The following is a 24,602-nucleotide window of genomic DNA, read 5'->3' as shown; positions in this document are numbered from 1 at the left end:
CAGTTTTATTGGTTAATTCAATCCAAACCACAAGAATAAGGACTTTTTAAATTATAGCATCTTATTTCTCAAGACCTATCATGAATTCATACAAAGTTGCCTTGGGATATTGGAGAAAAATAGCAGACAAGACCTCCCTTCCTTTATCTTGCTCAATATGACACATAGTTCTCATTTATAAACATTTTTGGGTATCCAAATAGCTAGCAAAGGTTGAAAGCAGAGGGAAGTTCTTGAACGTCTCAGAATGCAAACAAAACTACAGTTAAATAAAAGAAATGTGAATCCAGATCAGAAATGGGCATTGATGTCCATGTCTGATCATGTTTTGTGATGCTCTGGAATCCTCCCTCAAATAATTTCTGTCTGAATTCACTGTCCCACTGGGAGGCTCAGTTTTATTACCAATGGCCAATGGAATTAGACACGGCCTAGTCCATTTGATTCCCACCATTTTCAATGAGTTTTGTAAATGTGTGCTTTAACTCTTGAATTTGATTGAGAACTGATTTCTATTATTAGATCTGAATTGAATGGCTAATTAAATAAATCTTCAACTGAAGTGAAGACATCCCTTGGAACTTGCACACAATGGTCTTCTCTGTCTTTGGGTTTGACATTAACAATAGAGGGAGATACAGAATATTTGATACAGATTCCTTGTAATGCATTTCTCTGCATTGAGATGTCCCTGAGGGATCTTCACAAATCAGTCTTGAATTTTTCTTATACCACATGCTTCAGAACTGTAACTTGCTCTATTGAGTATAAGATGTTGTTTCTGTGTTCATTGCTATGGAAAGATATTAAAGATGATGGCTGAGATGTTGCAGAAGGGGTACATCCATGAGAAGAAGAAGTAGAAGACAAGGCTTCTTTTCCAAAGGCCTGCGAATGGAGAATGCTATGCCTCCCAAACATTGAATTTGATTTATAGGCATAATGATACATTGATTAACCAACTGGAAAATGGCTTTTATGTAGATTGCGAGGAGCGAAAAATAGTTTCCATCCGAAAAATAACTTAGGAAGCAAAATTTGATAGCTAGCTGCTTCAAAACAGTAACTAGTTCTATTGTTTATGAGAGGTTGCTTCCATCTTCATTGTCATAAAAAGGTATAGAAGAAGAAGGCAGCAAAATTGCATAGGGGCTACATATGTGAGCCAAGAAGACAAGACATCTCCTCAAAGTACTAAGAATAGAAAATGCCATGCTTCTCAACAAACTGAATTAAAGGGGTAATATTTTAACAGATGTTTTTGCTTTTCCTCTGATTTGAAAGCAAAACGGACATAGTTTAACAATCGAGAGAAGTAAATGCTATTTCTATATTATTAAACTGTGGTGATTTTGCTTACAGAACTAAGCAAAATAAGCAAAGCATAAATAGGATGACAAAATGGCATAAGGATCTCAAAAATTATGTGAATGCTACAATGATTGATAGGATTCCCAGTGGTGAAAATATTAAGACCATATGCACCGCAATCTAGAAAAACCAGGCCTAATATCATTAAAGTTTGATGCCACCAGAATGTATACACTTACTTACAAACTTTACTCTCTGGGGAACCTATTAACAAATGTCTCCAAGGGTGTATCTCAACTTATACTTTTTAAATGCTAATTTATTTAACTGATTGTTAAAGAGGGATATTGCTGGCTTGGAATTAATCACCTGCTAAGTTCATTTGTGGGGAAAAAGTGTCACAGGATGGAGGAAAATAAAAACATATCCTATGTGTAGGCACATCCATCAGAATGCCAGTCTAAAAAAGACTAAATTGGAAGTGACCACATGAGATCTTCCTGCTGAAAGTTTGGGATATGGAGATGAAAATAGAAGCCACTACTTCTTTTCTTCTTCCAGTTGCAAGCTAGACCTCTCACTGATGATCATCCCAAAGTTTCATTCTTGGGGCCTCTAGTTTCTCTCAGTTCATGTACACCTTATGAGAAGGATCCTAGTGATGTTTTCAGATACAGTATGTATTGTGCAATTGTCTATGCATGATTTAGAGGTAGCAACAGGAAGCCACTAGGAATTATGATCAGTCTGGTGACCTTTTCCTCTCATCACTTATATCAGGTATGGCCAATAGGAAACCATAGGAAGAGCTATAAGGTCTAGGACCTTAAACTGAGAAAAGGACAATTCTAGTTCACATTTGTCCTCAATGGCTTCTAACTCCACCTGTCACAGGTATTATAAGCAGCACAACCTCACTATCCATGATAATTCAGAAATCTATACCTTCCAGTATGCTATGTAAAGTAGCACAGATGATGAGACTCATTCATAGAACCTCAGCAATTATGTTTTCATGGTTAAATTGATTTATAATGTAGAATTTCACTTTCAGAGAACCAGTTGGGTTCTTCCTTCCAGAAGACATAGACTTCAGTAAATACATTCCTGAAGAAAAGCCTTAAGTGAAGGCTTTCTGCCTGTCAATCAAGGAGGCATAACTGACAGCATTAAATAGAAAGATGCAAAACTCCATTGATAGAAGATAGTACAGGAGGGCATGGTTATTTCCACATCAATGTCACCCAAGAGATTTTATCTTATTATTGCAAGCTCTGCATGACTTAAAAGAAATGTATTTTATGGTCAGTGTGTTTTACCTGTACCAATAGAAGAACTGAAAGCCACTTGCGGTAAGTTAAAAGAGTTCCTACATGGTTCTCTTAATGTTCCCCTAGTGTGGTTTTGAGTTCTGCATATTTTGTTGAATATACTTACTTAAAGAATACTTTACTTGGCCAAGTGTGATTTATCTCTGGTGTAGAAGCTCTCAGTGTTTAATGGAATGGAATGGAATGGAGTGGAGTGGAGTGGAGTAGAGTAGAGTAGAGTAGAGTAGAGTAGAGTAGAGTAGAGTAGAGTAGAGTAGAGTAGAATAGAATAGAATAGAATAGAATAGAATAGAATAGAATAGAATAGAATAGAATAGAATAGAATAGAATAGAATAGAATAGAATAGAGTTGGAAGTGACCTTGGAAGTCATCTAGTCCAACCCCCAGCTCAGGCAGGAAACCCTATACCATTTCAGACAAATGGTTGTCTAATATCTTCTTAAAAACTTTCAGTGCTGGGGCATTCACAACTTCTGGAGGCAGGTTGTTCCACAGATTAATAGTTTTAACTGTCAGGAAATTTCTCCTTAGTTCTAGGATGCTTCACTCCTTGATTAATTTCCATCCATTGCCCCTTGTCCATTCCTCAGGTGTTTTGGAGAATAGCTTGACCTCTTCTACTTTGTGGCAAGAGGTTTATATACAGTACTGTATCTTTATATACTTACATAAAAAGAAGTATCTTCATATACTTCTCTATAAAGGCATTAATTTTATAGACAGTCTTTGTTCATGAAATATGGGAAAGAATAATTTGAGTGAATATCACATAATAGCAGCAATGCCACCTTCCTCCATAAAAACAAGTTCTTCTTTTATTAAAAACCACACACAGTGACTGAAAAACAATGATCCAAACAAAATATCTTCTTTTGCAGAGTTATATTTTGAAGAAAAGTTGACCATCCATTCTCAGTTTCTCCTCCTTGAGAGAAGTCATTTCAGTGCTGGTACATTTCTATCAGAAGAGGCATGATCTCTTGACTTCAGAAGGCTGGGGAGATTTTTCATGAGAGGTCTCCAGTTTTGAACTTGGGACTTAAGAGAAGAAGGCAAAATATATATTTTCTAATTACACCAATCTGAAGTGGTTTGTTACTTTGTTTGATTTATCTCCACCAGCAAATTCGCAATGAGAACTAGGACTCAGAACAGCACAACACAAGTGACAGAATTCATCTTAATTGGCTTCCAACTACCTAGGCCCATGGAATTCTTCCTTTTTTCATTGCTTCTGGTTGTGTTTTTCTTCACCTTAGCTGGAAACCTCATGATTATCACTCTGGTATGCATAGACCAACACTTGAAAACCCCCATGTATTTCTTCCTTTTCAACCTCTCCTTTTTGGAGATATTTTTTGTTCTGACAATCACACCAAAGATGATGATGGATTTAGTTTCTCAGAACAAATCTATCTCTTTCTTGGGCTGCATCAGTCAATGCTATTCTTATTTCTTCCTTGGTACCTGTGAAATCATCCTGATTGCCGTAATGGCCTTTGACCACTACATTGCTATCTGTCATCCGTTGCGCTACACGATCATCATGAATGGACGGGTTTGTGTGAATTTGATATTGGTGTGCTGGATTGGTGCTTTCATGAATAATTTTGGCCCCATTGTTCTCCTGAGCCAACTGTCCTTCTGCAGCTCTAACGTTATTGATCATTTCTTCTGTGACTATGCTCCACTGATAAAGCTTTCTTGCAATGATGTAGATACTCTCCTGACTCTGGAATCTACCCTCTCTCCTCTGGTGTTACTCAGCTCTTTGTGTGTAACTGTCGTCTCTTATCTCTACATAATTGTGACTGTCTTGAGCATGCAGATCAGTGGCAGCCGTGGGAAGACTTTTTCAACCTGTGCTTCTCATCTAACAGTCGCTTCCATCTTCTACGGCAGTGCCATCTTCATGTACTCTTTGCCCAGCAAGGGTCATTCTCGGGATGCCCAGAAAGCTGTGGCAGTTCTAACTGCTGTGGTCACCCCATTACTGAACCCTTTTATTTACACTTTGAGGAATGAGAAGGTCAAAGATGCTTTGCGAGACTGTTTACAAAGGCACAAACGTATTTTGTGAGAAGAAACCATTGGAAACACTTAGCCAACCTTGGCTGATCTCAAACAAATCAACATAGAGTTGGAGTTTGTTGATACATGGATAAGAGAACTATCACCTACTGCTGTAGTCTAGATTGGGATCTCAAAAATACATTCCAGAAGAGCACAGTGAAAAAAGGGCTTCTGTGCTGCTACTAGAAGAATAGCATGGGTATGGCCACAGTTACATCAGAGTTAAATTTTGTGAAAGGTGGTTTTTATATTATGATGGATTGTTCAGGACTTGGAAACAATCTGTGTACATTTTGATGCTTTGAAATTGTTGCATTTCTATTTCTGGTTGTAATCATGATCTTGAATGAAGACTAGCACTGAAATTCTCCTCTGTTGGGACTAGAATTCTTGCTTGGCTGTTCCTTAGATCTCAGCACTCTTGTTTGATCTTTCACCTTCTTGGCTTTTAATTTCTAAGTTACTATTAGAGTAATGTAACTGGTGACATAGTTTCAAATATATGTGTAAGTATGCAAGGAACAGAATTATTTTCACCCACATAATGTGAAACTGTCACATCATCCTTTTGAAAAAAAAATCATTTTGGGTTGCAGTATCAATAGTATTTAAGAAAAAAAACCAGCTGACATAAATTGATTTGTTTCCTAATTATAATTTAAGTCTTATATGAGAAATATTTGCAAACTGGGAACAGAACAGAAATGATATAAAGAAATGATGATGTATATTTAGAGGTATGAAACTATGGAAGCTGGGAGGAAATAAGTAAGGTATTGTGTCTGGATACAGATCAATGACCTTTGAGTCATCACAGCATGGTTCTAGTGGAGAAAAGGTGACATATTTCCTACATATGTTGGACATTCCAGATGGATTATATACTACCCATGATTCAACACATCACTTCTTTTCATTATTTCTCCAATCATGTCCCCCCTCCCTAAAGCAGGAATGTCCCAATGCTTCGTGTGACAACTATTCTACCACTATTTCCTAGCTTTATAAGAAAAGGACCCACCAGCCACATCGTCAGATGAACAGAACAGAATAGCTTTGTTGGCAATGTTTTATCGGACACACAAGGAATTTGGCTCTGGTGCATAAACTCTCAATGTACATACAAATAACAAAGTAATCTAATCATAAGACACCCATAATAGAATGTAATAGAAAAGATAAACTATATCTTTAGACATAAGACATTATTGTGGGAATTACGTGTTTTAGCAGAAGCACCTAATTCCCACAATAACTCCTCCACAGAAAGAAGTGGGAGGGTGAGATTGAGCATCATGAATGGTCAAGAGGAAAAGTTGCATTCAACTAGAAAAATAATTTGGTTTTAAATACAGCCTAATTATTTACTTAAAACGTTTACATAGCCACCCATCTTATAACCAACTTTCAATTCAATCCAATCCAACCTAACCCAATATCATTTTAATCCACCCAATCCCATCCTGAATTTGCTAACACCTTTTGCACTGTGTGCTTCAAAAAGTAACAAAGCCTGTACCATAGTTACATATCACAGAGGTTGGGTTCATAGAGGTTAAGTCAGAAGCAAACCACAACAAAACTCAGTATGTTACATGACAGAGAACAAAACAAAGCACAAAGTATGAGGAACATGAGCACAATGATTTTCTCTGTCTTTGTGTTTGACATCAATAAAGGCAGCAGATACAGAATACTTGAGGGGTCCTTGGTGCTCTCTGAGCTTGTTCATTTTCTTGCAGACATTTCATTACCCAAACTAGGTAACCTGCTCAGTTACCTAGTAATACTTGGGATATTGTTTACTTGATTATTGGTCTGATGTTAACATTGGAGTTAATCTATGCTGATCTGGGTGCTGGTTGCTGGTGGAGAGGTGCTTGTTAATGTCTTTTTAATAGACACATAGACATTAACAACATCTAATGACTGAGGAATTCTGGGACTTGAAATCCACAAGTGGCATGGCAACTTTAAGACGTGTGGACTTCAACTCCCAGAATTCCTCAGCCAGCAAAGCTAGTCTAGAATATAAACTGACAGCAAACCCCACTCCTTACTAGCACTGATGATGATGTTACCTAGTTTGGGTAATGAAATGTCTGCAAGGAAACAAGCAGGCTCAGAGAGTACCAAGGATCCCTCATGTCAACACTGAGCTACAAATGTTCTCCTTTATTAGTAAGAGAATAATTGATAATTGATAACAAATTTATTATGCACTCGGTCCTGTAAAACAAAACCTCATCCTGGACAGGCCTTGGCCGGGACAACTCACTGTCAAAAAGCTTTTCAAACACTGAAGGCATTGTTTGCACAAGAGCCTGTGTTGTTGCACCCAGATCCAGAACAACCATTTGTAGTACAGGCTGATGCTAGTGATGTTGGTGTGGGGGCTGTGTTACTCCAAGTGAACAGTCAAGGGAAACAGCAGCTCTGTGCGTATACCTCCCTCAAGTTGACAGAGATGGAGAGAGCAAGGGCTATCTGGGAGAAGGAGGCATTTGGCATAGGTGAGCTCTCTACACTTGGCAACATCTGCTGGAGGGAGCTAAATATCCATTTGAGGTCTGGACTGACCATAAGAACTTGGAAGTATTGCAAACCCCTAGGCGTCTGTCATCGAAGCATGTGTGTTGGGCACAATATTTCAGAAGATTTTGCTTTCATCTCAAATATGTGTCAGGGGTAAGAATTTCCTCGCTAATGCTTTGTCCCGACTCCCACAATATGACAGTAAAAGAGTTGAGGTAGTGCAAGCAATCCTGCCTACATATGACCAACCTGGGGTACATACTTGCACCAAGGTGGGGTCTTTTGAGGATGATTTGAGAGCGGCACTAGTACAGGATATGTGGCTGTGGGACAATCCTGGCTTGCTAACTCAAAGTGACGGATTGGCATGGTATAGCAATAAACTATACATACCAAAAGAAATGCGAAAACGGGTTTGTCACTGGTGCCATGACTCGAAACAAGCGGCTCACTTTGGATTTTTAAAAACCTTACATCTAGCCAGACGTCAGTTCTTGTGGCCCCGGATGAGGCGGGATATCTAGACATATGTAAATGATTGTCATGTGTGCACTCAGTGAAAACCATATCCCGGGAAGCCGATCGGGTTGCTTCAGCCTGTCGTAGACCCGGACCGTCCATGGCAAGATATAGCCATGGACTTCATTGTGGAGCTGCCTAAGGTTCGAGGGTACACGGTGATATGGACCATAGGAGATTTGTTTTCCAAACAAGACCATTTCATTCCCTGTAAAGGACTATCGTCAGCCAGAAAGTTAGCAAAAATATTTCTGACCCATGTATATCGACTCCACCGGACACCACATCGCATAATCTCAGACCGCGGAGTTCAATTCACAGCACAGTTTTGGCATGAATTCATCCGGTTCCTCGGCTCCACCCAAGGTCTTAGTTCAGCCTATCATCCAAGCACCAATGGTGCAGCAGAATGAGCTAATGCTGCAGTTGAGTGATAACTCCTAAGTTACATCTCATACCAACAGATGGATTGGGTGGATCTGGTAGTATTTGTGGAGATGGCATACAATAATGCTGTACATAGCAGCACTGGATTCACCCCTTTCCAGGTGGTGTACGGTAGGGAATTCGTACCAATACCGGAGTGCAGAACCCAGGAGCCCCAACCCTGTAAGGTCGATGACTGGTACAACCACGTAAAGGGGGTGTGGGATGTAGTCAAAAGAGCACTGACAAAAGCAGGGGAAGTGGCGAAGAAACAAGCAGATGAAAAACGTAGAACTGAAACACCGTTCAAAATGGGTGACCTGGTTTATTTGTCAACAAAATACATAAACCTCCAGGTGCCATGTAGGAAACTAGCCCCTAAGTATATTGGTTCCTTCAGGGTGACCCAAAATCATCAACCCGGTAGCCGTACGATTACGACTACGGCGATTCCTGGGTAAAATATACCTGATGTTTCATGTCAGTTTGTTAAAGCCAGTGGCGGCTGAGGCCATACAAGAAGGGCCAGTCCCAGTCACCCCAGGCAGATATGAAGTACAGGAAATTCTGGATTCAAGAGTAAGGAGGAGTCAGTTGTACTACCTTGTCCTGTGGAAAGAGTATCCTCTATCCGAGGCATCCTGGGTGGAGGCTAGAGATGTTTCTGCTCCCCGACTTATAAGCAGATATCATCAAACCCATCCCGGTAGGCCGGGCAGGCGGGACACTGGGGCTCAGTAATCAGGGGGCTTCTAACCGTGTTGTGCTTCCTTCCAGGGGGACTCCTGGTAGGGGGAGCTGAATGTTGTGCCCTGCGAGGCCTAGTCGCATTTGGCCTGGTCGGAGCCAATGTTAGTTCCCCATCTGACAAGGCCTTGGTTACCTGCTCCGATGCGATGCTGCTGCCGGTGTTGCTGCTGTTGGTCTCCTGTCGGGGACTGCTGGCGTGACGCATCTGACCATGATGATGTCATCAAGGTGCACCTGGCTGCAACAAAGGGCTGTGGCTATAGAGAAACACCACAGAGAAACACCTCGCTGGGCCGACAACCTTCCATGTGGAACCAGCTTGTTCCAAGGGGCCGCAATGGGTCGGTGGGCCGCAGCGGACCGCAGGTGGTGTTCGCACTGATGGCAAACCCCCCTTGAGAGTAGGACCAAGATGGAGACACTAGTGGGTGGGGCTGGTGCTCGGAATGTGGATGGTGGCTAGGGTGCTAGGGTGGAGACAGGCAGGGTGCTAGGGTGGGGCCAGGCAGGGTGCTCGGGTGCTAGGGTGGGGTCAGGCAGCTTTAGGGTGGAGTGCGTGGATGATATATAAGAAGCTGGGAGCAAGCCACTTCCAGTGCTAATTTTATTTCCAATATCGCAATAAAGCTATTGGTGGTCTCCACGTTCCTGTTTACTGGCTTACTTGCGGAGAAGCTCAAATAGGATGGTCTGACACAGATATTCACCACTATTGAATATTGGACAGTAGAAGGGAAGTGTATTTTTGAAAGAGGGCATGATGCCTCAGCAGTTAAAGATGCTCAGCTTGTTAGCTGGAAAACTGACAGCCTACATTTGAGACCTGAATGCTGTGCAACAGGTTGATCTCTCATAATTTGCTGCAGCTCTTGCCCACCTAGCAGTTCTAAAGCATAGAAATGTGAGTAGATAAATAGGTACCACTTTGATAGGAAGGGAGAAGCATTTTGTGTCCCTCAGCATATAGTCATGCTGGCCGCATGAACACGAAAGAGGTTTTTTTTGTTTGTTTGTTTTGTTTTGTTTTTTTTTGACAACACTAGCTCTCTCAGCTAAAACAAAGAGCGTTTCCTAGAGGATATGTTTAATAATGTTACAAATCAGAGGCAAAGCAATAATGTATATCATTTTTTCTCGTTAGTTTATATTTGGCAGGCAGTATTTTCACCACATACAATATACACAAAACAGATTCAGAAATTGTTCATGGTCTCTAGGCTATGGTCTTGCAATTTTCTGTGAGTAAGAGTCATTTTTCTAGATTGTGAAATGGTGCAAAGCAAATGCATCTGTTAAAATGTTACCCCTTAATTCAATGTTTGGGAAGCATAACTTTCTCCATTCTCAGATGTACCTGCTGTGCAGTTTTGCTGCCTTCTTCTTCCATATCTCTTCAGGGCAATGAACATGGAAGCCGCCTCTTATAAACAATGAAGCTAGTTACAGTTTTAAAGCATAATGCGCAACATGTATTCGAGACTAACTGTGAAGATCTCACAGGGCCTTCTCGAGGATCAAAGAAACCTATTGCAAATTGCAAGAAATGTCTATCAAGCATTTTCTTTCAGTTTCCTCTGTAGATATCGAATCCAAAGACAGAACAAAATATTGTGTGCATGTTCCTGATATATTGTGCTTTATTTTGTTGGGGATTATCAGATCTTTGGCTTCCTGATTACCATGTCCTGTTGTAAACCACCTCAGTGTGTGATCATTACATCTGAAAGCAGCACATGCTATAACTTAACAAAGCAGAAGTTGAACTTTAAAATCTGATTCAAGGTCACATCTATAACAAATCACTTCAATTTCTTGCAAAACTCAATCCATTGTCTCAGTTCAGTCCTCAAAGCATCCTGCACTTGTCTGTTCCTCAAACAATATATGAACGGGGTCAAAAGTGGAACCATGACAGTATTCAGAAGAGCTATCATTTTGTTGAAATCTAATTTGCTGCTGCCTTTGGGTCTTATGTACATGAAAAGACAGCTGCTGTAAGTGATGGAGACCACAGTCATGTGAGATGCACAGGTGGAGAATGTCTTCTTCCTCCCTGTAGTTGATGGGATGCGCAAAATCGTGGAAATGATTTTGACATAAGACACAATGTTGACACTTAAGGTCCCAAGCAGAGAGAATGTGGCAATCACAAAATTAATCAGTTCTAGGAGACTGGTATCAACACATGAGAGTTTGATTAGTGCTCCATTGTCACAAAAGAAATGATTGATGATGTTAGGACCACAAAATGGCATTTGAAAGAAAAGAATAGATGGAACTAGAATTAGTGACAAACTCCCAATCCAGCAACAAAGTACCAATAATGAGCAGATTTGTTCATTCATGATGGTTGTGTAATGAAGAGGGTTACAGATGGCTATGTAGCGATCAACAGACATTGTGGCCACTAGAAGGAATAAAGTGGTGCCAAGAACAAAATAGAGGAACATCTGTACGAAGCAACCAGCTAAAGAGATACTCTTGTTACCAGTGGCTATGTTGGCCAGTGTTTTAGGAATGATGCTACTTACATACCCAATCTCTATCCAAGCCATATGTCGGAGGAAGAAATACATTGGACTACAGAGTTGGGCATTCAGCAATGTGATAATAATAATCAACATGTTTCCTATCAATGTCAAAATATAAATCCCAAGCAGGATGAGAAAAAGGCCAACAGCAATTTTTTGGTTGTTAGTCAGCCCTAACAATATGAATTCCCTCACTGTGGTGCTGTTTTCCATTTAGTTCATTCCTAAAAAAAGAGTGAAGTGAGAAGAGATTATTCCAACTTCAATTTTGTTTCAGTTGCCCATTACAAATGAACACAATTTCACCAGCTTTAATTCTCTGTAGACCATCAAATGGTTGGTCTCTGACATAAGTAATAAATGATGGTTTGAATCAGATCAAGGTACTTGTAGTCATCAGCCTAAGAGCGTACAGGAAACCACACTGTGTTCTCACCTGTCCAAAATAAGTCATACTTGGAGTCATGAAAAAAATCTATTTTTGCATGGTTAAAGTAACTGATTATTTTATATTTGCTCAATGCTCTCTTCCCATCTCACCTGAGAAAAGTCATTTTTCTCTTTCTGTCAGAAGAAAATTCTGCTTAGAGAGGGCAATAAAGCACTGTATATAATCTAAGTGCTAATGCAGCTGTAGTATTTCTGAGAAAAAAGTCTTACAGTAATTTTATATCTTCTATAATGGTCAATGAATATTGAACAGCTTTCTACCAATACTATGCTAAAGTAGTTATTGCTACTAACCTTGTGTTTCAAATTGATAATGTTTCAAGTCCTGAAGAAAAGATGATCCTATCATTCTTCTCAATGGAGCTGCATTCAGAAAACATACTTGGACCGCTTAGCAGCTTCTCTGGGTTTAAGACTTATCCTGTTGCACTAGCAGAAAATGATGAATCTCGCTTGAAGAGGAATAATTTTTGAGAACTTCCTTGAACAAGGGTGACAGCTCCAGTCACAATTTTGGATAATTGTTGAATAAGGAAGAAAGATGGGGAATAAAAGAAAAAAGAATACTGTATTACCAAATTGGAAAGATGTCCAATATAGATTAATTATCAAATCATTTCCAACTCCTACTGAACAGAAGATCTGTCTTTAACCTAGTCCTTCAAGTCTTCCAATAATACGTTCATCATTGCTGGAACTGAGCCTGTCCACCTTACTGCTGATTGTCCTATTCTGTTGATTCCTTTCATTTTTCTGAGCATTAGATCCTTCTCTGGAAAGCTAAGTGTTCACATTATGTGTCTCTCCATTGTAGACACAGTAGAAAATTCATCAGTCCCTTGTTTCTTCCCAATGATCCTCCCTTCTTGGGTCTACAAGAGGATCCATAGTAACAGAGATAATACAGAAATAGAGAAGAATAGAGTAGGAAGAGTCCTTGGAGGTCTTTAAGTTCAACCTGTCCGAAGCAGGAGACCCTATACCATGCCACACAAGTGGGTCTCCTGCCTCTTCTTAAAAGCCTCCAGTGATGGACCAGCCAGAACTTCTGAAGGCAAATAGGTTACTTGCTAATTGTTAAATGTCCCTTTTGGAAGTTCACTCTAGGACAACACCTTTGTGCTGGTTAACATCTCCTTAGCATTTTGCCATGAGGGTAAAGTGGGGAGATGAATTCAACATAAAGCTTATTCAGGGAAATTTCAGACTAATTAACTCTCTGACAAAATATTCATCATCCAGATTTGTCAGCCAGGCAAATACAATCTGCACGCTTATAAACTAGGATCAAAAGAGACTTGATTCAGAAGTAAGTTCTAATGGGTTCTGCAGGGCATATTCTCCTATGATGAATTATAGGAGGAAAACAAAATGGGCTTGAGTTTTGTTTCTAAACGCATCCTAAACATCACACATTAAAAAGCCTTTACCTACTGCAAAAATCTGAAACTCTGCAGTCACGGTCTTGATATTCAGAGCAGAAGTAAACCTCAATGTTCTTGACCCAAGAATTGAAACATTTCCAAAATACTCACCGTTTCCAATTTATATTAAAATATTCATGCAGATTTTGTGAACCTTATGCTATCTTCAGTAAAACCATCCTCTAGTTTATTAGACTGGGTTGAATATATCAATAAATAAAAAACAAGGAAAGAGCATTCATCAAAACTTTACTCCCTAATTCAAATTTGGGAAAAGAGAACATTCACCGTCCAGAGTGCCTTTCAGAAGATTCTTGGGTCACAGATATACAGAGGACAACTTTTCTGCATACATACATACATATTTTTTCACAGCATTGAGCATAGAAGTAACTTCTTATAAACCATGGAGCTTGTTATTGTTTTGAAGCATGTGGTGTAAGAGGTATACAGGATTGGCTTGCAAAGCTCCCTCAGAACCTCCTCAAGCAGTAATAAAATGCATTGCAGGGGAATCTGTATCAGGTTTTCTATAACTTCTTCCTCTATTGATGTCAAACCCAAAGACAGGGAAAATCATTGTGTGCACATTCCTTGTGTAGGGCACTTTATTTTCCCCTCTCTCATGCCACACACCAAGTTTGGTTGTGGTTTCGTTCTGCCTTCACATCTGTGATAAATCACATCAACTGCTGTGATTTATAAACCACAACCTAGGGTTTGTTAGTTTTTGAAGCACAGAGTGCAAAAATGGTGTCATCTCATTATGTTATAGGGATAGGTAATTTCCCCCGTGCTTTGGCTGGCCTTGGTTCAATAGATATGTCATTTCAACAGAATAATCCCAAAGGTGCTTTTTCAAATGGTAACTGGAACATTAGAGGTTTTTAAGAAGAGGTTGGACAACTATTTGTCTGAAATGGTATAGGGTTTCTTGCAGGGGGTTGGACTAGATGACCTCCAAGGTCCCTTCCAACTCTGTTATTCTGTTACACACAGAGACACACTGACAAACTTATTATTTTCCAAAATAATCAGAATAGAGAATAGAGCTGAAAGGGACCTAGTACTGTGTTTCCCCGAAAGTAAGACCTACCCCCAAAATAAGCCCTAGTTTGGGGGCAAGGGATACACCTAAAAATCAAACTAGGGCAAGAGTGAGGGGGTAGAGCTGTCCCACACACCCCACACCTGTTTACCTTACCAGTAGGACCGCCGCAGCCAGACTTCCCATGCCCCAACACCTATCTTGCCACTGCCTGAGTTCTTCTGTGTCTGCTTGTAGCTGCATGGCTGGTAACGTGGCAGGAGGCCACATCGCACTTCAGGCTGGTGCCACTCACACCAGCCCAAAGCACCATGTGGCCTCCTGCTGTGAGCAGTGGCACCATCCCAAAGAACCATGCAGCCTCCTGCCATCAGCAGCGGCACCACCGCTATGTGCCACGTGGCGTCTGGCCACAAGAAGCAACACGCAGCCACTAAAGAAGTCAAGCAGCAGTGCGACAGGTGTCAGGGTGTTGAAGGCCTGGCTGTGGCAGTCCTAAAGTAAGACATCCCCTGAAAATAAGACCTGGTGCCTCTTTTGGAGGCACAAAATATATAAGACTGGGTCTTATTTTGGGGAAAACATGGTAGATCTTCTAGTCCAACCCCTGCTCAGGAGACCCTATATCATTTCATAGGTGATTGGCCAGTCTCTTCTTAAAAACCTCCAGTGGTGAAGCACCTACAACCTCTGAAGACAAACAGTTCCACTGGTTAGAATTTTGTCCTTAATTCCAGGTTGCCTCTCTTCTTGATTAGTTTCTACCCATTGTTTCTTTTCTTGCCTTCTGGTACTTTGGAAATTAAGTTGACCCTTCTTCTTTGTGGCAGACCCTCAATAATGAAATATTGCTATCATGTCACTCATAATCCTTTTCTCTAGATTGGCCTACTCAATTCTTGCAACTGTTCTTCATGTTTTTGTCTCCAAGCCTTTAATCATCTCAGTTGCTCTTCTCTGCATTTTTTTCCAAAGTTCTCAACATCTTTTTTGTAATGTGGTGACCAGAACTGGAGGCAATATTCCAGGTGTGGCCTTATTCAGGATTTATAAAGAAATACTAATATTTCACGTGATTTTGATTCCATGCCTCTGTTTATACAACCAAGGACTGTATCAGCCTTTTTGGCTTCTGCCCACAGTGCAGGCTCAATATAGTAAGAATACTATATCAAATATTCTATAGTATATCAACTACTTATAAAAATGAAATATATAGGTTGTATTTTAAAGGAATCCATCTTTAAAGAAGCAACAGTCAATTTTTTTACCATTTTACTCTATATTTACCAATTATACTCTATTACCCTTTATTGGACACACTTTTTTTTTTTTAATGCAGGAGATCATTTTAGACTATAATATCTCTATTGGAGTTTAATATTATGGTTATCCTTATAGCAATATATAAACAGTGAGTGGAGCAACTCAACTTCAGTGTATTCCCTGCAGGCTTGGCTGCAAGCTAACATTTTTTTCCTTTACTCTTTGCTGGGAAGGTTTTTTCAAATGAAAGCAATAGGAAGACATTTATACAAATCAAATCTCTGCTTTGAGGTTGTGATGGAAGGCTGAAGATTCTCTTGCATCTAAATCTTATATTTTCAGCCCTCCCCAAATCCATAGTGTGCCCCATTTTTGACCTTTGGAGCCACAAAATTTCCAATATGAAAAAGGACAATAGTGAAAACGTGCAAGATCAAGTTTCTTATCGTTTTTTCATTGAGAAGAAAAATAACCATATCAAACCAGCTTTTCTTCCTGAATGTGAAAAAGTTGTCTCCCATGACATTAAATGTGAGTTGTGGTGCAAGCAGTTTAAGCTGGATCCCAGGTTTTCTCATTCTGATCCAAGGAGTGACACCAGATGTAAATTCTATCAAGAATGCAAAATTCATTAAAGATTTAATTGTAAATCAGACCCTTTGGCCTTAATGTATATAAGTCATTTTTTCTGCCCCTTTAATTTGACTTTCTCTACTTAAGCATTAGCACTGAAGCTAGTTTTGTGAAGCTTCTTGGGGAACTCAATTTGTTTTTAGGATGACATCTTCACATAGAATCCAAAACCTGTCACCTTGAAATGAAATCCATGCTGATTCAGTGACCTCATTAATTTTTGTAAGTAGATATAAATGCCAGCCTTTCTTTTTGTAGAAATCAGAATAAAAAATGGTCTACCATGCTGGATACGGAACTAGAGGCAGAACAAATTATTGTGTACATACTCCAAAATTTCTCTGCTGTCCAGGAAGGGAGTGATGAGAGGACTAATTTGCCAAAGCACAGTGCTTCCCTTTGATCTCGGATGAAATCTCTTCTTATATTCTTTATTTCTTACATTGGTGTGCTGGTCTATTCCATATATATATATATATATATTCCACATATAAAAAGGCAAAGAAATTACTAGACCTACAAATATGAATCAAATTTCCTATATACTATCCATGCATAAACTAGTTTTCCATCAATTTCAGCAACCCTAAAATGAAGCTTGCTAAATGCAGATAGGGGTAAACCAGTGGTTCTCAACCTTTCTAATGCCGTGACCCCATAATACAGTTCCCCATGTTGTGGTGACCCCCAACCACTTATACATCACTGGGTGCCAGGGGCGTGGCCAAAGAAAAAGAGGAAAAATGGCAGACAGCCTTGTTTGGCGACCCCCGTGACATGGTCGTTCGACCCCAAATGGGGTCCCGACCCAAAGGTTGAGAACCACTGGTGTAAACGGTTCTCAATGTGGAAAAGAGTTCTTTAGACACTCCTTTAAGACATCCTTGACCTTCTGATTTCTCAGAGTGTAAATAAAAGGATTCAATAATGGAGTAATAACTGCAGTGACAAGTGCAATGGATTTTTGCACACCCTGCGAACGTCCTTTGGTGGGTAAGGAGTACATGAAGATGGAACTGCCATAGAATATGGTAGCTACTGTAATGTGGGAAGCACAGGTGGAAAAGGTCTTCTTCTGGCCTTTGGTGGAATGCATCCGTAGGACAGTGGAAATAATATAGAGGTAGGAGACCCCGTTGACAGATAAGGAGGTGAGCAACATCATTAAAGAGAAAGCTATCTCAAAGTCCAAAAGGAAATGGACGTTCTTGCTGCAAGAAAGCTTTACAATTGGGGCATAGTCACAGAAATAATGGTCAAGGAGGTTAGAGCCACAGAAAGACAGACTGAGAAGGAAGAGCAATGGAATGAGGAGGAGAAGGAATCCCCCAGTCCAGCAGTCCAGAACCAAGAAGACACAGAGATGTTTGCTCATGATGATGACATAACGGAGTGGGTAGCAGATAGCAACATAGCAATCAAAGGCCATCACAGCAATAAGAACACACTCACAGGTACCCAAGGAGAAGTAGAAATAGCATTGGGCAATACATCCCCCAAAAGAAATAGCTTTGTTCGAAGAAATCAGGCTGATGAGCATCTTTGGGCAGATTGTCAAGACAAAGAAAGTCTCCAGAAGAGACAAGTTGCAGAGGAAGAAGTAGATGGGGGTTTGGAGGCGTTGGTCCATGCATACCAGTGTGATGATGGTGAAATTCCCAGTTAATGTGAGCAGAAAAATCAACAGGAACATCCAAAACAAGAAGCATTCCAAGATCCTGGAAAGTTGGAAGCCAACTAAGATGAACTCTCAGCCACCTCTGTGATGTTGGGAGAGTTCAGTTCCATGTCCAATAGGAGTCTGAAGGGTCCTGCAGCATGAATTCTTAGAATTTCAACACACCCTGAAACTTCAGAACAGATTATCAGAATTCCAGATTGTTTCAGCATATAAACTTGTAATTGTCCACATTCAGAATATGAAGGATATCTATTTCTGTGCTGTTTCTGGATTCTGTCTTGAGGTGCTTTTCAATAAGATCACACATCCCAGTAAATTATATTGTTTAAAAACAACAGTCCAAAATGCATACAGTAGCTAGTGCATCATCCCTTACCCATATTTTACCGCCCCAAAAGCTATTTTCTTAAGAAATCCACATTACCAGTGCATTCTTTTTTTTCTTAGATATTTGTCCTTATTTTTCAAGACTAAGGATTACTAGATAACATGGTGTTAAAGTCCACCATCCCAGAATAGACATTAATTTTTATATACTGTTTCAAAGATGCACTGTTTTTAACTTATTTATCTAGCTGAAAGTGTTGATAACAGTAGTTTTCATTCATTTTATCGTTTCTGTCCTCATCTGCAGTCACCTCAATTTTGATGATCTTCTCAGTGAAATATCAAGAACATGGAGAAAATGAGACCAACTTTTTTCATCTTTGGTTGCAGATTTGTGTCACATCCATTGACTGCATGGATTGGATATCCTGCCTGGGTTTCATTGCTGTTATGAAGCTGAACATATGCACTGCAAGCTAGGAAAATCAGGCCTAATATTAAAGTTTGATGCCACCAAAATGAATATATTTACTTACAAACTTTACTCTCTGGGGAACCTATTAACAAATGTCTCCAAGGGCGTATCTCAACTTATCCTTTTTAATTTTTTATTTTATTTAACTGATTATTAAAGAGGGATATTGTTGGCTTGGAATTAATCATATGTTAAGTTTATTTCTGGGGAAAAGTGTCACAGGATGGAGGAAAATAAAAACATATCCTACAGTATGCGTAGGCAAAGCCATCAGAATGCCAGTCTAAAAAAGACTAAATTGGAAGTGACCACGTGAGATCTTCCTGCTGAAAGTTTGGGATGTGGAGATGAAAATAGGAACCACTACTTCCTTTCTTCTTTCAGATGCAAGCTAGAACTATCACTGATGATCATCCCAAAGTTTCATTCTTGGGGCCACTAGTTTCTCCCAGTTCATGTACACCTTATGAGAAGGATTCTTGTGATGTTTTCAGATACAGTATGTATTGCCTCTGATTTGTAGACATAATGAAAGACAGTTTAACCATGTACAAAATGGCTTCTACCAGCAGAAATTAAAATGAGACAATAGCATAACATCATAACAATGATATGAATACTTTTATATGTAGATTGCAAGGGGTGAAAATGTTAGGCATCAAAAATAAGGGAATAAAATTTGATAGTTCCTTTTTTTCCAATACTTTTTTTCAGTATTGGAGTATAATAACTTCTGGAGGCAAGTTCTCCACTGATTATTATTTTTTCACTGTCAAGAAATTCTCCTTAGTTCTAGGTTACTTCTCTCTTTGTTCAGTTTGCATTCATAGTTTCTTGTCTTGCCTTCTGGTGCTTTGGAGAATAGCTTGACCCCCCACTTGTTTGTGGTAGCCCTTAAATATTGGAACACTGCTATCATGTCATCCCTAGTCCTTCTTTTCATTAGACTAGATGTACCCAGTTCCTGTATGCATTTTAACCTTCAGCCCCCAAATCATCTTTATCTGTTCACATTGATTCTGTTAACATTCATATGTTCTCATTGATTTTAGGTAAAAAATATTGGAAGAGAATTTGAACCCATCTCAGAAGAAATGTCTGGAGAACATTGAGCAAAGGTGAGATAACCAAAATATCATCATCCAGAAACAGACCTTGTGGACATCACAAGGATGAATTGTTTTTGACAGGCTGAAACATGGAGGGGTCCCTTGTAGCTCCACTTGGATTAACCACACTCAGAGGTAGACTACAGTGAAGAATTGCTCTGTTTGGAATAACATATTAGAAGAATCGTGGTCTGATTCAAAGCATCAGGTTTTTAACTTCTCTTTGATTTTTAATGCAAAGAATGGAAACTGATAAGCTGATGCTCATTTGAAACATGCAATTAAAAGAAGAGTGGGGATCTGGAAATTAATATCTTCATTCTGTTTTTAGGAATGAACTAATGGCAAATAGGACCACAATAAAGGAATTCACACTGTTAGGGCTGAATGCAAACCTTCCACTTGAAGTTAGCCTTTTTCTATTCCTACTTGGGATTTATCTTTTGACATTAATAGGAAACACAATGATTGTTGTTGTCACACTGGTGAATGTTCAACTCTGTAGCCCAATGTATTTTTTCCTCCGACATTTGGCATGGGTAGATCTTGGGTATATGAGTACTATAATTCCCAAAGCACTGGTCAACATAGCTACTGGTACTAAGAGCATCTCTTTAGCTGGTTGCTTCATACAGGAATTTCTTTATTTCGTCCTTGGCACCATTGTGTTTTTCCTACTGGCCACAATGTCTGTTGATCGTTACATAGCCATCTGCAACCCTCTTCACTATACAACCATCATGAATCCCCAAATCTGCTCATTATTAGTATTTTCTTGTTTGGTTGGAGGGTTTTTACTAATTCTAGTTGTATCCATTCCTTTATTTCTTATGCCATTTTGTGGTCCTAATGTCATGAATCATTTTTTTTGTGACTATGGACCCCTAATGAAGCTGATATGTATTGACACCAGCTTCCTAGAAATGACTTATTTTGTAGTTGCTATATTCATTCTGCTTGGGACCTTAAGTGTCAACATTGTCTCTTATGTCAAAATCATTTCCACCATTCTGCGTATTCCATCAGCTACTGGGAGAAAGAAGACCTTCTCCACTGTTGCTTCTCACATGACTGTGGTCACTGTCACTTACAGCAGTTGTATTTTCATGTATATCAAGCCAAAAGGCACCATTGGATTAGACTACAACAAAATAGTGGCTCTTCTGAATACTGTTATTGCTCCCTTTCTAATCCCAATTGCATACTCTTTGAGGAACAGACAAGTGCAGGATGCTTTGAAGGCTGAACTGAGACACAGGATTGGTTTTGCAAAAAAATGAGATGATTGGCTATTGCTAGGGCTCCGAAAAAGATGTTCAGATTTAATGTCTTTGAATGGATTGTGCTGCCTTCAGATGTAATAATTACCCATTGAGATGTCTTATAAGGGGATTTGAGAAAGCATAGAGTAGTGGTGATAAACCTATGGCATGCATGCCAGAGGGGGCACTCAGAGCTCTCTTTGTAGGCATGCATGCCTCACTCTTTGGCTAGTTTTTTGCAGGAAAAAAGCCATTTCTCAAGCCCCTTCGTAGCCAAAACAAGCCTCTGGAGCGAGCATGCTCTTTTCAGCTTCGAATTATATCAAATCTGACACCAAAAACAGATTAACAGATGACCTGAGTGCTGCATATGTTGCTTTCAAACTTACAAGTATAAGCCAAGGTTAGACAAATTATCAGCATGCATACAACAACAAAAATCACATTAATGGTTCAAAAGCATGCCTAATGCAAACTGTTTACCTTTCAAAAAAAAATTGTATGTATCATTGAAATCTTTGTTATGTTTTTTTTTTCTTTTAAGGCAAAAGATGTCAATCTAGGAGTTGTTTTTTTAAACTAAAACCTCGGTATTCAGATTAAATTGTAGTATTGGCACTTTGCAATAAATAAGTGGGTTTTGGGTTGCAGTTTGGGCACTCGGTCTCTAAACGTTTCGCTGTCACTGGCATAGAGGATGGGATAATCAAGAATAAAAACATCTGATTGACATCAAAGGCCAAATACCTGAAAAAATTGGTTTGCTAGTGAAGAACAATGGAAAAAGACAATTGCCCATCTCTCCTGGTTGTCCATTTACAAAACAAATCTGGTTGCACATTATGTGACCTAGGAGATATGAGAGCTTCACCTAATGCATCCTCAAAGCTCTTACCATCTTCAGAAGCAGACCATACAGCCACCATCTCCTAATTGTTTCTTGGGTTCAAGTATGTTTTATTAGTTGGCACTCTGTGTGGATCATATGCAATACAATATAGTACAATAAGATATTTGGTTTTGGTTTACTTATGGGAGTCAATACTGGTGAATGTAGCTCTCCCTCTTGATGTTTATCACAGGGTAGAATAACTGAACTGGAGAATGAAGCTCAGTGATTATAGAATATCAGCAGGCAATGGTCCCATTGATAAAGCTGCATGTAACAGAAAATACATAGTAAAGGCATGAAACATGAGATCTAGACCTAGAGAATGTTGCCAATATAGAAATTAATGGTTGTAAGGTGCTCATAGTACCTTAATGTGAAGTGAGCAGTAAATTTGGTTTAAAAAATAAAATGAATAAAACAAGTATCTAATTAAGCGGTTTTGTTGGTTAATTCAAACCAAAACACAAGTCTAAGGACTTTTTAAATTATAGCATCTTATTTCTCAAGACCTATCAAGAATTCATGCAAAGTTGCTTTGGGATATTGGAGAAATATGATAGACAAGACCTCCCTTCCTTTATCTTACTCAATATGACTCACAGTTCTCATTTATAAATATTTTTTGACATCCAAATAGCTAGCAAAGGTTGAAAGTAGAGGGAAGTTCTTGAATGTCTCAGAATGCAAGCAAAACCACAGTTAATAAAAGAAATACGAGTCCAGATCAGAAACGGGCATTGACATCCAAGACTGACCATGTTTTGTGATGCTCTGGAATCCTCCCTCAAATAATTTCTGCCTGAATTCACTCTCCCATTGGGAGGCTCAGTTTTATTACCAATGGCCAATGGAATTAGACATGGCCAAGTCCATTTGATTCCCACCATTTTCAATGAGTTTTGTAAATGTGTGCTTGTAATACTTGAAATTGATTGAGAGAGAACTGATTTGTGTTATTAGATCTGAATTGAATGGCTAATCAAATAAATCCTCAATTGAAGTGAAGACATCCCTTGGAACATGCAAACAATGGTCTTCTCTGTCTTTGGGTTTGACATTAACAATAGAGGGAGATACAGAATACTTGATACAGATTCCTTGTAATGCATTTCTCTGCATTGAGATGTCCCTGAGGGATCTTCACAAATCAGTCTTGAATTTTTCTTATACCACATGCTTCAGAACTGTAACTAGCTCTATTGAGTATAAGATGTTGTTTCTGTGTTCATTGCTATGGAAAGATATTAAAGATGAAGGCTGAGATATTGCACAAGGGGTACATCCATGAGCGAAGAAGACAAGGCTTCTTTTCAAAAGCCCTGTGAATGGAGAGTGCTATGCTTCCCAAACATTGAACTAAGGGGTAATATCTTATTAGATTCTTTTGCTTTGATTTGTAGGCATAACAAAACATTGATTAACCAACTAGAAAATAGCTTTTATGTAGATTGCAAGGAGCAAAAATGTAGTTTGCCTCCGAAAAATAACTTAGGAAGCAAAATTTGATAGCTAGCTGCTTCAAAACAGTAACTAGTTCTATTGTTTATGAGAGGTTGCTTCCATCTTCATTGTCATGAAAAGGTATAGAAGAAAGAGGCAGAAAAACTGCATAGGGGCTACATATGTGAGCCAAGAAGACATCTCCTCAAAGTACTAAGAATGGAAAATTCCATGCTTCTCAACAAACTAAATTAAAGGGGTAATATTTTAACAGATGTTTTTGCTTTGCCTCTGATTTGAAAGCAAAATGGACATAGTTTAAAAATCTAGAGAAGTAAATACTATTTTCTATATAGAAGTTTGGGATGAGGAGATGAAAATAGAAGCCACTACTTCTTTTCTTCTTCCAGATGCAAGCTAGACCTCTCACTGATGATCATCCCAAAGTTTCATTCTTGGAGCCACTAGTTTATCCAGTTCATGTACATCTTATGAGAAGGATTCTTGTGATGTTTTCAGATAGAGTATGTATTGTGCAATTGTCTATGCATGATTTAGAGGTAGCAACAGGAAGCCACTAGGAATTATGATCAGTTTGGTGACGTTTTCCTCCCATCACTTATATCAGGTATGGCCAATAGGAAACCATAGGGAGAGCTATAAGATCTAGGACCTTAAACTGGAAAAGGACAATTCTAGTTCACATTTCTCCTCAACGGCTTCTAACACTACCTGTCAGTGGTATTATAAGCAGCACAGCCTCATTATCCATGATAATTCAGAAATCTATACCTTCCAGTATGCTATGTAAAGTAGCACAGATGATGAGAGTCATTCATAGAACCTCAGCAATTATGTTTTCATGGTTAAATTGATTTATAATATAGAATTTCACTTCCAGAGAACCAGTTGGGTTTTTCCTTCCAGAAGACATAGACTTCAGTAAATATATGCCTGAAGAAAAGCCTTAAGTGAAGGCATCATTCTGCCTGTCGATCAAGAAGGTATAACCGAGGAGCTTCCTGTGACAGCAGCGGCGATGGTGGCTGTTTTCAGCCGTCTGCCCTGGAATGTGTCAAAGCCAGCTGAGACAGCGAGCAACAGCAGTCTCGTGGCTT

At 39.2% G+C, this 24,602-nt stretch overlaps 3 protein-coding genes across 5 annotated transcripts; 2 read left to right on the top strand and 1 right to left on the bottom strand.

Annotated features, from left to right (window-relative positions):
- The first annotated feature begins 2,027 nt into the window (after positions 1-2,027).
- On the top strand, positions 2,028-5,085 carry LOC120308403 (olfactory receptor 6M1-like). The gene is made up of 2 exons (XM_039344428.1): positions 2,028-2,091; positions 3,522-5,085. The coding sequence occupies exon 2, from the start codon at positions 3,776-3,778 to the stop codon at positions 4,721-4,723; it is 948 nt and encodes a 315-aa protein (XP_039200362.1). The 5' UTR covers positions 2,028-2,091; positions 3,522-3,775; the 3' UTR covers positions 4,724-5,085.
- A 4,983-nt stretch (positions 5,086-10,068) lies between these two features.
- Positions 10,069-14,180, bottom strand: LOC120308410 (olfactory receptor 49-like). 3 transcript variants are annotated; one of them, XM_039344437.1, is made up of 3 exons: positions 13,463-14,146; positions 12,222-12,426; positions 10,069-11,701 (listed from the first exon to the last, which is right to left on the bottom strand). In XM_039344437.1, exon 3 carries the CDS (start codon positions 11,688-11,690, stop codon positions 10,746-10,748), a length of 945 nt encoding a protein of 314 aa, XP_039200371.1. In that variant the 5' UTR covers positions 11,691-11,701; positions 12,222-12,426; positions 13,463-14,146; the 3' UTR covers positions 10,069-10,745. The 3 variants fall into 3 exon arrangements, 2 of the variants coding, with proteins under 2 accessions (XP_039200371.1, XP_039200372.1); XM_039344438.1 differs by having other exon boundaries at positions 13,713-14,146; XR_005556844.1 differs by lacking the exon at positions 10,069-11,701 and adding an exon at positions 11,711-11,913 and having other exon boundaries at positions 12,222-14,180.
- Positions 14,181-18,994: 4,814 nt separating this feature from the next.
- Positions 18,995-23,581, top strand: LOC120308409 (olfactory receptor 49-like). The gene is made up of 2 exons (XM_039344436.1): positions 18,995-19,280; positions 19,834-23,581. Exon 2 carries the CDS (start codon positions 20,232-20,234, stop codon positions 21,168-21,170), a length of 939 nt encoding a protein of 312 aa, XP_039200370.1. The 5' UTR covers positions 18,995-19,280; positions 19,834-20,231; the 3' UTR covers positions 21,171-23,581.
- The last annotated feature ends 1,021 nt before the right edge of the window (positions 23,582-24,602 follow it).

Source organism: Crotalus tigris, unplaced genomic scaffold (assembly GCF_016545835.1).
Source record: "Crotalus tigris isolate CLP2741 ecotype Arizona unplaced genomic scaffold, ASM1654583v1 scf7180000017913.91448, whole genome shotgun sequence".
Taxonomy (NCBI): Eukaryota; Metazoa; Chordata; class Lepidosauria; order Squamata; family Viperidae; genus Crotalus; species Crotalus tigris.
Note: the sequence above shows the minus strand (reverse complement) of the source record. Positions and strands in the feature narration are given on the sequence as shown.